At 38.6% G+C, this 12,363-nt stretch overlaps 1 protein-coding gene across 1 annotated transcript in view; it reads right to left on the minus strand.

The window, feature by feature from the left end:
• The window catches only part of COL19A1 (collagen type XIX alpha 1 chain), a 423,669-nt gene that overhangs the window by 356,081 nt on the left and 55,225 nt on the right, over positions 1 to 12,363 (minus strand). The window contains exon 4 of the mRNA XM_045294677.1: positions 836 to 959. Within this exon, the coding sequence (XP_045150612.1) occupies positions 836 to 959 (124 nt within the window). The remainder of the gene's footprint in view (positions 1 to 835; positions 960 to 12,363) is intronic.

Consider the following 12,363-nt stretch of genomic DNA (forward strand, 5'->3'; position numbering starts at 1 on the left):
GAACTGATTCGATGGCAGTGAGTTATATAAGAATATACCGCCTTTCACAACAGATATCACCTCTTCCATAAACCCAGATTTCTGCCCCCAGTTCTGCTGAGCTGTCCTCTCTACGCTCACACTCCGCACGCTACTCTAAGCATATCTCTACTACAGCCTTTCTGACACTGTTAAAACATCCTGTATTATGTTGGTCTCTAAAAGGCCATCTTAGACAGTTTTCTCCCTGAGAATGGGAACCATGTCCTAGCAATCACTAAGCCTTTTCACTGTGCATACTCACTGCCATCAAGTCCAGTCTAAAGGAGTCAGCCTCAACTTTCTCTTGCAGAGGAGCAATAGGCTTTGAATCGTAAACCTTGTAGTTAATAGCCCAATGCCACAGAGCTTAACGTGTAGCAGATGCTCAATAAATGTTTATTCATAGAATCCTTAAACCTAACCTCCAAAAACACCAAAGACTGCCTAAGAAAAATGCTTTAAAATATATAATATAAAAAATTATAAGATGCAAAAAAAATAATTGGAGATGTGAAAATTAGTCAATAACTTGAGAAGGAAGGGTAATTTGAGGGTCTTCGGATAAAACATAAATCTAGAAGTACAAAAAGAAAGGAAAAGAAAAATTCTTAATTCACAGATCAGACTCACAGTAAAAGATCTCATTAAGATCATTGGAACTATAAAGATACTTGCATTTCCCCGTTAATAATTCTTTTAAAAGATAGAATATTCTGATCCTAAAGCTGCTCCCAAATGTGTGCATGCAGCTCTAGGACTCCCCTGGTCCAGCTCAGAGGATAAAACGAACACACAAACTCACATGGCTCCTTACCTGGGGCATATTCTGCTTGTTCAACACCTGCCATAGAAACCACCGCTCCCTTTTGGTGGTTCGTCGTACACGGAACATGGCAGCTATGGAATACTCTTCAGGAAGGCCTTTGGGAAAGATCTTACTGTAGGAGGAACACAAAGAGCTATTGTGGGAAAACTGAAGTGTCAAAGGAAGAGAATCTAGCTGTGCTGGTTTATGTAGCACAGTATCTCAGTCATAGGCTTTCCCTCAATACACTGATCACTTGTCAAGCACTTTAGAGTGACCTACCTTACGGAACTATGGAAGCAGTTGTGCCTAAATTTCCAGTGCCATTTTAATTTTTGTTCTTGCTCTCTCTTCTTCCTGTCTTTTCTTATGTATTTTATCCTTCTACCGTATATTCTATTACATTATGACAGTCTACAGTGTGTGAGAAGGAGTGGGTTGCAGTAGCCACTATAGTTTTGATACCCCTCACTCAACACGGTGCTCCAACAGGGTAGAATCAGAGACTGCAGCCTTACAAACAGTAGGGATTAAGAAAGAAAATAAAAAGTACCTTCTGGGTGGTTTTTTGGTAGAGGAAAGTACTAAGAATTTTAAAGAAAACTGATAGCAAGCAAATGTATTTTATTCCAAAGAAGGTGTATCGTATTAATCTCTTCTGGATTAGTTCCTAATATTGATTTCCTAATGGCAATTTCAAAGACCCGGTTGTGTAGTGGGTAACACATCAGGCTGCTAACCACAAAGTAGTTCAAAAACCAGGAGCTGCTCTATGAAAGAAAGATGAGGCTTTCTGCTCCCATGAGATGTAATTTCAGAAACCCATAGGGGCAGTGCTACCCTGTCTGTTATGGTCGCTATGAATCAGAATCGACTCTACGGCAGTGAGCTTGAGTTTTTTGTTTGTTTGTTTGTTTGTTTGTTTGTTTGTTTGTTTTGAGGCTTGTGTTAGACAGGGCTCTCTAGAGAGATAAAACCAGATTGCTGATAATTTTATATATTTATTTATAAAGATAGCTAGCTATATAACACAAGAAATGAACTGTTAAATTATATATGGATAAGATAGAAAAATAAGAAATGAACAGTTAAATTATAAAGCAGTACAAATGGCTCAGTGCAACTCACTCCCGTGAGAGAGTAGTGAGACACTAGCAGTCCTTCAAGTCTCATCTGCTGCCATGTCTTCCTCTGTAGATAGAGAGAGCTAGGCTATCTTAGCACAGCAACCAATCACAAGGAAGGTCACCAACTGTCAGCCAGGTCACCAACCACTAGTCCCCAGCTCCAGAGATGTCTTAAAGGGACCTCAACTTATAGTAACACAGTCCACAGGCTAGGCAGCCCACAGGTAGTGTAGCCTTTAAATTGAGGCACAGAACAAGCAAGGCAGCCACACACTGGTCTGATGATCAAAGAGTGAGAGACAAGAAAGGCGAGGCTCACCAAGCCATTTATCTCTTCGCCCTTCAGTTAATCCCACTTGTGTTTATCAGCCAGGTTGGCACAATAAACTATCTCAGCGCTTAATATCAATTTGATGGGTACAGCTATAACAGGAGTTTTTAACTATGATTTTTATTCCTACCTAAAGGAAAATCAATAAAACTTCCCTAGACAACAGGGACAGAGAGAGACAAAAGAGCTCAAATATCCTCTGCCTCTAGGTGATGTCAAATCCAGTGGACCCATTTTAAAAAAACACAGACAAAAATCACAATAAATATATCTTGACTTTCAACTTTCACTGGAAAATAAGGAGGCATATGTTCCTTCAGTGTGACTTTAAGTTGATCCATAATACTCTCAGACCTCTGCAAGACAGAGATCTTGTTTTCTTTTCAAAAACCAGGAGGAACTGTAGATAAGAGCCCTCCAAACGACAAGCATTCCAGGTGCTGTTATTTATAAATAAAATACCACATTTTGTGATGGTACCCTAGAAATCCGAAGTTCTACACTCAATTTTATTGAAACTGACAACCAAACTGTCACCAAGAATTCTGAAATTTCATTTTCCTTTTTAGGTTAAAGACAAAATCACATGTTGTTGATGAAGAACTCAAGAAAAAAACCTACTGTAAGGGTGTGCTTGCATATTGTTCTTATTTTCTCACTTGGTTAGGCAGATATTAACTACGTAAGTAAAGTAAATTAGAACATATTGCATTAATACATATGGGGCCTTCACAAGTCCATAGAAAAATTCTATTATCTTTTCATTCAACTTTTCCTTCGAAATTTTTTGAAGCCCTCTCACATGTCTCTGAGTGGTAGAAATGTGGAAGTGCTTTACTACTATGCAAAAAAGCAGGCTGTGGCAGCCAGGAACACCTCAGGAGAGAGGCCTGGCTCTACCATGTACTATGAGTCAGAGTCAACTCAACAGCAACAACTATGAACACACACACACACACACACACACACTGGAGGGTAAAGCAAAAATAATTTCAGTTCATAAGCTCATGGGTTTATTTAAAACAAAAAAGATTAAAATATGTCTCTGCGATCCACAGATAGCTGCAGACAAGTCCTCTGGGTAATACAGTTGTCTCCAGCTCCTTAAAATGCCTTTTTTAAAAGTCCAATCAAAACAATGGCTTCCTGGAGAATCTAGTAGGCCAGCAAAGTTCAAGAAGAGAGGTCAACTCAGAAGGTTTTAAAAATTGGTTTTAGAGGCTCCAACAATAGTACTCTTGATAGATTTTTTTGATGGGCAAAGGATAATCATGGGATTTATTATTTTTTCAACTTGCTTTTCTGATTTATTTACTTTTTTAAGAAAAAATTTATTGATAAGAATTATTTTCTATCACAACACCCCTTCTTATCCTTCAAAAGTAGCAAGGGCCTGTCTAATAAGAATTTTACTGCAAAATCTATATAACCCTGATCTTGCCCCTTCAGACTTCTTTTTGTTCTCCAAACTCAGAGAACACTGGAAAGGAACATGATTTGAGCCCAATGAGGAAAACTTAGTATAAATTGAAAAGTGGAAAATTCTTCTGGAAAGGGTAAGCTATATGGAAACAAAACTTTCAGATATATCTAGGCCCAGATAGAGACTATGTTGAGAAATAATGACTTTACATTTTTATTTCTGCTCAGTAAAGGTGTCTATGAATTTGTGTTTCAGTTTGCTGTACTGTGATGGCTTGTGTGTTGCTATGATGCTGGAAGCTATGTCACTGGTCTTTCAAATGCCAGCAGGCTCACTGAAAGTAGGCCAAGGTTTCAGCGGAGCTCCCAGAGTAAGAACAGCCTATGAAGCCCACCTCACAAGCAGTTGCCACTGAAAATTTCATGCACAGCATTGAAACATTCTTAGACACGGAAGGCCTAATAAATGGAAGCAAAACACGATCAGAGAAAGTGTTAGAGGACGGGCCCCTCCGGTCGGAAGTCAATCAAAACGTGACTGAGGAGTAGCTGCTTTCTCAGGGTCGAGTGGACCATGGTAACATGAATGGAGTAAATAAAGCCTGTGGGAAAGGAGCCTGCCTGATCCTCACTCTCTGATGGGGCACACATCAAGGTAAGAAGAAACAGCGGCTAATAGCTACTAATACTTAGACTCTGGAAAGTACAAAGTATGAATCTAGGAAATCTGGAAGTCATCAAAACTGAAATGGAATGTATAAAGTTATACCTACATACTCGAGTATAAGCTGGCCCGAATATCAGCCGAGGCACCTAATTTTACCACAAAAACTGTATTAAAAATGTGCTGAAAAAACTCGGCTTATACACGAGTATAAACGGAATATCTTAGGCTCTAGTGTGATGAAACGGACTGTCGTTGGCCTTTCGAATTAACAAATCATGTGGTTTACCATGCTGGGAATGACAATCAAGACAACCAAGAGGAGTGGTGTTGCATTCACAATGAAAAAGTTCAATCTTGAAAGTACAGTTCTGTCTGTGATAGGATTGTATCAATTTGTCTTCAAGGAAATCTAATCAATACAACTATTATTAAAATTTATGCACTAAGAGCCCAACCAAGTGATGAAGCTGTTGAAGAATTCTGCCAAAGTCTTCAGTCTGAAATTGATTAAACATGCCATCCAGATGAATTAGTAACTAGTTGAGATTGAAAGCAGAAGTTGAAAACAAAAAGGAAGAAACAGCAGTTGGAAAAAAAATGGTCTTGGTAATAGAAACAAAGCTGGAGATCACATGATAGAAATCTGCAAGATCAACAACTTGTTCATAGCAAATACCATTTTTCAATAATACAAATGGCCCCTATGCATGGACTTATCCCAATGAAAAAAACCGAAATCAAATTGACTACATCCATGGCAAGAAATGATGGAGAAGTTCGATATCTGCAGCTAACATCTGGCCAGGGGCTGACTGTGGAACAGACCGTCAATCATTCATTTGTAAGATCACATTCCAACTGAAGAAAATGAAAAAAAAAAATCCAGAAGAACAAAAAATACAAGCTTGAGTCTATACCACCCACATTTTGAGAAAATATCAAGAACAGCGTTGCTGCACTGGACACTAATAAAATAGAATACCTGATGAAATGTGGAAAAACATCAAAAACATCATTTATGAGTAAAGCAAAGGATAATTAAAAGACAAGAGAAAGAAAAGATCAAAGCGGATGTCACTACAGACTCTGAAACTTGCTCTTAATTGTAGAGTAGCTAAGGCAAATGGGAAAATGATCAAATCAAAGAGCTAAATGGAAAATTTCAAAGGGCAGCTCAAGAAGACAAAGTAGAATATTATAATGAAATGGGCACAGATCTTGAATTAGAAAAACAAAAAAAGAAGAAACTCAGTATATCTTAAACTGAAAGAACTCAAAAAATTCTAGCCTTGACTTGCAATACTGAAGGACTGCAATACTTGCAATACAATAGGCAAATTATTGAATAATGTAGGAAGCATCAAAATAAGATAGAAGAATAACAGAGACACTGTACCAAAAAGTACTAGTTGACATTGTACTATTTCAAGAGGTAGCATATGAGGCAGAACCAACATTAATGAAGGAAAAGTTCTAGTTGCCCTGAAAGCATTAGCCAAAAACAAGGCTCGAGGAATCGATGGAATACCAATTGAAGTGAAGCACTGGAATCACTACTCATCTATGCTAGGAATTTTGGAATATAGCTACTTGGTCAGCTAACTGGAAGAGATGCCTATTTGTACCCATTCCAAATAAAGGTGACCCCAAAGAATGCTCACATTATAGAACAATATCATTGATATCACATGCAAGTAAAATTTTGCTTTAGACCGTCCAACAAAGATTGAAGCAGTACACTAACAGAGATACAGGCTGGATTCAGAGGAGCGTGTGGAACAAGGGATATCATCACTGATGTCAGCTGGATATCCTGACTGAAAGCAAAGAATAGCAGAAAGATGGGAATTCTAGAACACTCATTGTGCTCTTTCAGAACTCGTGCATGGATCAAGAGGCAGCTGTGTGAACAGAACAAGGGAATACTTCATGGTTTAAAATCAGGAAAGGTGTGCATCAGGGATGTATCTTTTCACCATATGTATTCAATCTATATGTTGAGCAAATAATCAGGAAATCTGGATTAGATGAAGAAGAATGTGGCCTCAGGATTGGAGGAAGGCTTATTAACCACCTGTGATACACAGAAAACACAATCTTGCTTGTTGAAAGTGAGGAGGAGTTGAAACACTTGCTGATGAAGTTAAGCATTGCAGCCTTCAGTGTGGATTACAGCTCATTGTAAAGAAAACAATTGGACCAGTAGGTAATATTATGATACCTGGAGAAAAGATTGAAGTTGTCAAGGATTTCATCTTGTTTGAATTTACAATCAAAATGTATGAAAGCAAGCAGTGAAGCGATCAAATGACACATTGCATTGGGCAAATATACTGCACAAGGCATTTTAAAAGTGTTGAAAAGAAAGGATGTCACTTTGGGGACTAAAGTGTGCCAGACCAAATCATGGTATTTTCAGTAGGCGAGGGACTGGCTGTGAAGTCCAAAGAAGAATCCGTGCATTTGCATAATGGTGCAGGCTAAGGATAATGGACTGTCAAGAGGGCAGAAAATCTGCCTTGGAAGAAGCATGGCCAGAGTGCTCATTAGAGGTAAGGATGGCCAGACTTCCTCGCATGTACCTTGGACAGGTTGTCAGGAAACACCAGTCCATGAGAAGGACCTCATGTTGGTAAAGTGGAGGGCAGTGAAAAAGAAGAAGGCCCTCAATGAGGGATGGACACGGTGGCTGCAACCCTGGACTGAAGCATAACTATTGTAAGAATGGCACAGGACTGGAAAATGGCTCATTTTGTTGTGCACAGGGTCACTATACATCAGAACCACCTTGACAGCACTTAATGACAACAATGGCTTTGCAAATGTATAAATAATGAAAAAATATATAGAATATATATATTCAAACCAGAAATTTCACACTAGTTAACTGTACCAAAATACCTAAAATACCTCAACCCACATGACCATTTTCTTTAATGTCAGTAATAATAATTCATGGCTCCTTATGGTTCCCAACTACCTACGTTCCTGAAGTAACCTTCCTGTATGAAAACATGAACCCACTTTTACCCACCCTAATTTCTCAACCGCTACTCTCCAGATAACTTCCCATCAGGTTCCCTTTTGGTCCTTGTATGTGGCTTTAAATGAATCCTCCTCTACGGTCAATGGACTCTTCAGTGTTTTTAACCATCTCCTAGCCGGACCCAGGGCATCCCTAATGTGGTGTACTTGTCCTCACACACCATCAATGCACACTTTGAAGGAAAACAAGTTTCCACTTTCTCTAGAGCTGCTGCTTCTTGGGCACTGTTCCAACAACGTCTCTGAGAAACTTAGTTCTTAAAATTCCCAGTGCCAATATCTATAACCCAAATGCCTCTCCCTAACACATTATCTGTTGCTTCCCTATTTTCAAATGTTCTTCCCAATTCCTGAATTTTGTGAGGTATACATCTAATTCCATAATTTCTCAAATTAATATTCAAGTGTACAAACAACAACAAACCAAATTCACTGCCTTCAAGTTGATTACAACTCATAGCAACTGTATTATAGTACAGGGTTTAACTGCCCCGTTTCTGAGCTATAACGCTTTATGGGGTAGAAGGTAACACAGGGAAACACTTTTCTATACATGATCTCACAATAACAGTAAATTAGAGTAGGTGCAAGGACACATACACTTGCTGCTTGGGTGTAAGAGGGGGAGTAGGAACATACGTATGAATACATAGAGGTTTGGCAGAGGATAATTATATATGTGCATTTACCTTTGCTGTGAATATATCCATGAACATGGTAGAGCTTACAAGGCATAAAGTAATGAAAACGTCTAAGTAGTAACCACTTACCTTGAGGGAATGAATCTCTGGGCCTGGGGGTGGGATTCACGATCATGGTATTGGGGGACACCAAGGTCAATTAATATAGTATATACTAGTCTACAAAGGCAGTGCTTTATGTGCTACTTTGGCGAGTAGTGACTGAGGTCTTAAAAACTCATGAAAGGCTATCTAAAATGTAACTCTTGTTCTTTTGCTATATGGAGGTAGTAGAAATGATAAAAATGGAAAACTCATTAAAATAACCAGTCCAATGGACTAATGGACCACACAAATGCCAGTCTTTATGCCCTTGACCGAAAAACTAAATGGTTCCCAACTGCCCCCAGTGGATGACATTAAAAGGGTCTCAACAGAGTGGGAGGAAAACAGACCAGTCAGACAGAGACTGATGCAACCTCTCAGATTATGGCTGTTAGTCGCCTTTCAAATTTAGAACTGAATTTCCCACAGAGCTCAATTTTCAGCTAAAAAATAAACACATGTATAAGGGGAACCCTCACTGTAGTACAGTATGTGCCTAAGAATAAACAATCATGGAGATCCAAGGATGAGCATTTAAGACCCTAGATATGATTCTATCTGATAGCCAGTCACATAGTAGAAGTAGACCAGCCAGTGTGATACGAGTACTGTAAATAATAAAACCCAAATACAAAGGAGGGAACGGTAGCAGAGTTTAAATTGTGAACATGTAGTTTACAGAATGTTATTGATGACAATGGAAACCTAACATCCATTTGCAGGGTCCCCACATGAATTAATCCTATGGTGAACCCCTCTGAATACAGTCCAGGAATGGGAATAGCCTTGACAGCCAACAGAGAGCACTGTAAAGTCTATTATGGCATATACAGATCATATTAAAATGTAGATGCAGTTAGATTAAAATGCAATACTTTATCATCGGATCCCCCTTTGACCCATTTTAAAGTTGTGTCAGTTCTTAACATTTTATGTATGCTTTTGATTGTGTTTCCCCCCCCCCTCTGTTTTGTCTAGTCATTGTTGTTACTTGCTTCCTTCCTGTTTGTGTTTTATATGATTATATATAAAATTCAGGATAGGTAAATTTATAGAGACACTACTTGGATTAATAATTACCAAGGGGAATGGCAGACAAGGAGGAAATGGAGAGCTAACAACAATTAGTAGGAGAAGAAAATGTTCTGAAATTAGCTATGATGATTATTACACAACTTTTCTCAATATGATGGAATTATTAAGTTGTATGATATGTGAGGTATATGCCAAAAAACTATTTTTTAAAAGATTAATATTTATCCAAGGATGTAGTTCAGAAGGCTTGAGGAAGGAGGAGAAATGGAAACAGGAAACACAGAAACAAGTGATCCTTCATTGTGGGAATAGTAATCAATGACAGGAAAAAAATGTGTATGGATTGTTGAAGAAAAAACGGATACACTTAATCTATAAACATTCACCCAATTCAAAATGGAAAGTTCAGCTTAAGAGGCTCAAAAAGCTATAAGATACAGAAAAATAAATAAATAACAAAATGACCCTAGTCCTCTTTTATTGATATTTATCGTTAATTTAAATGGATTAAATACTCCAATCACAAGGCAGAGAGTGGCAAATTGAATTTTGGGAGAAAAAAGGTTCATCTATCTCTTGTCTATAGGAGGCACACTATACTCACCGATAATATCACATTGAGATAGTTAAGGTTTATTGTGTCAACCTGGCAGATAAACACATGTGGGATTAATTGAAGGGCAAAGAGATATATGGCTTGGTGAGTGTCGCCTTTCTAGTTCTCTGGTCTCTTGTTCTCTGATGGTTAGACCAGTGTACGGCTGCCTTAGCTGGCAAGGCTCACTTCCTGCTGGGCATCCTGAGGAGAAGTCACATGGACTTACCCTGATGCAACCCTGGGTGATGGAGAAGCCGCGTGGAGACCCCTGCCAGCGCTGAGATGCTTACACCGCCACTGGATTCAAAGACTTTCTTCCCACTGGCCTGTGATCCTCCTGCAATCAGTGTCATTGTGTGTGTTTTGTGAGTTTGAGGAGGACTTTGTAGATCGGTGTGGGGCACATGGGCTAAGTCGGACTTACGGGCTTGAACTGAACTGCGTTGGGATGCTTTCTTAACGTATACTTGCCTTATATATAAAACTCTCTCTTATACATATATGAGTTTCTGTGGATTTGTCTCTCTAGTTTACCCAGACTAACACGCACACACCAATTTCTTTGGTAATGTTTCCTATAAGTTTAGTTCTACATTTTAAAAGCAAGTTTAATGAAAAACAACTGGAGTCAATAAATAATTACATTATAAATTTATATTATAAATGTGAATGATGAATTTGTGACCTCTCCTTTGTTCTTGCTAAACTATATCTGGTAGAAGGGTCTGTGATTGATACATTCTTATTGCATTCACTTTGGGGATTAAATTTATCAAAAAATAGTAATTTTCCTTCAACACATTGAAAATAAGCTTCTCCCCATATGCTTTCATTCATCTGTTCAGACCTAGATTGATGTTCTTAGACCTGAAATTCAGCTGTTACTCAGGAATAGCCCATCTCCATTTGCTAATGCTGTATCTGTTCCCCTTCCGGAACAGAGATTTTTCTCTCTGTTGCTTTTGTAGGTTTATTATTTATTGTTTTATTTCTTTATTTTTAATACCCATCTTCTAATAGTTTTCAAAAAATAGTATAAATGTCTTTGTAAATGCATTTATGCACTTGGTTGTTATATAATTTTAAGTTGAATGTGGTTTTTACTTAGAATTACAAATATGTTCCTTCTATTGTCCTTTTGAATCAAGCATTGCTATGTTATCTAAAGAACACAGCATAAGTATTGGAGAAAAGGCTTACTAACAATATAATATGCAGATGATGCAAACTTATTGCTGAAATCAAGGAAGACATAAAGCACCTGCCTAGGAAGATCAAGGATCACATCCTTCATGAGTGGATTGCAGCTCAATGTAAAGAGAAGCACCATTCTCACAACTGGACCAACAAATAACATCAAGATAAACAGCAGAGATTGAAGTTACGAAAGATTACACCTTGTTTGGCTACACAAGCAATGCTCATGGAAGTAGTAGTCAAGAAAGCAAACTATGTGTTACAGTGGGCAAATAGACTACATAAGATCTTTTTAAAGTATTGAAGATTAAGGGTGTTTTGATAACTGGGGGGCACCTGGCCCAAGCCATATCTTCTATCACTTCATATGCATGTAGCAGTTGGACAATGAATAAGGAAAAATGAATGATGCATTTTATTATAGTGTCAACAAAAGAAATTCTACAAGTATCACAGACTGTCAAAAAACACAAATCTGTCTGAAAAACAAATCTGAAAGAAGTACAGCTAGAATATTCCATAGAAGCAAGGATGGCAGGAACAAATTAAGTGGGAGGAAAAGAGAGTGGAGCACATCCTGGCCCACCAATCCTTGAGGACGATATTCCCACTCAGAGCAGCCAGTGCACAGAGAAAAGCACACGGCTGGCCCCACTATGAGACAAGACATCCCTAACTGACCTATAACCCTACAGAGGACAACACTGGAGGCACAATGTGGAGGGACAATTCCGCCCGATCTGATCCCACTACACTGAGGCAAAACACTAAGGGCGTGGAATAGAACAGCAAGGGGAACAGAGCAATTAAGTCCCCAGGGAATACCAAAAACAGACTTTGGGACCAGGGCTTGGAGCCCCAACAGACTTGACTGGAAAATATTCCTAAAGGCCAACAAACAGTCCTTGAACTAACTACAAGTTTTTCTTTCTTGTTGTTGTGCTTTGTTTTGCTTTTTTTGTCATTGGCTTGTTATTGGTATTGTTTTTTTTGTTTTCTTTTGTTGCTTGGTTTTATTCTGTCTTGTTTTTATGCATTTATTATTTCTGCAGGTCTGTCTAAATAAGATAGGCTGGATGAACGATCTGGAGGAGAAAATAACAGGACTGACAATTCTGAGGGGACATGTGAAAGGGGGAGTTGGGGGGGAAGGAAGTGGTGTTAACAAACTCAGGGACAAAGGGAACAACAAGTTATCCAAATCAGTGGTGAGAAGGGTATAGGAGGACTGGTAGAGCATGACCAAGGGTAATGTAATAGAGAGGAATTACTGAAACCCTAATGAAGGCTGAGCATGACAGTGGGACAAGAGGAAAGTGAGAGGAAAGAG

The sequence above is a fragment of the Echinops telfairi genome, unplaced genomic scaffold (genome assembly GCF_000313985.2).
Source record: "Echinops telfairi isolate 266 unplaced genomic scaffold, ASM31398v2 ScPeMD7_3533;HRSCAF=4204_0, whole genome shotgun sequence".
NCBI lineage: Eukaryota > Metazoa > Chordata > Mammalia > Afrosoricida > Tenrecidae > Echinops > Echinops telfairi.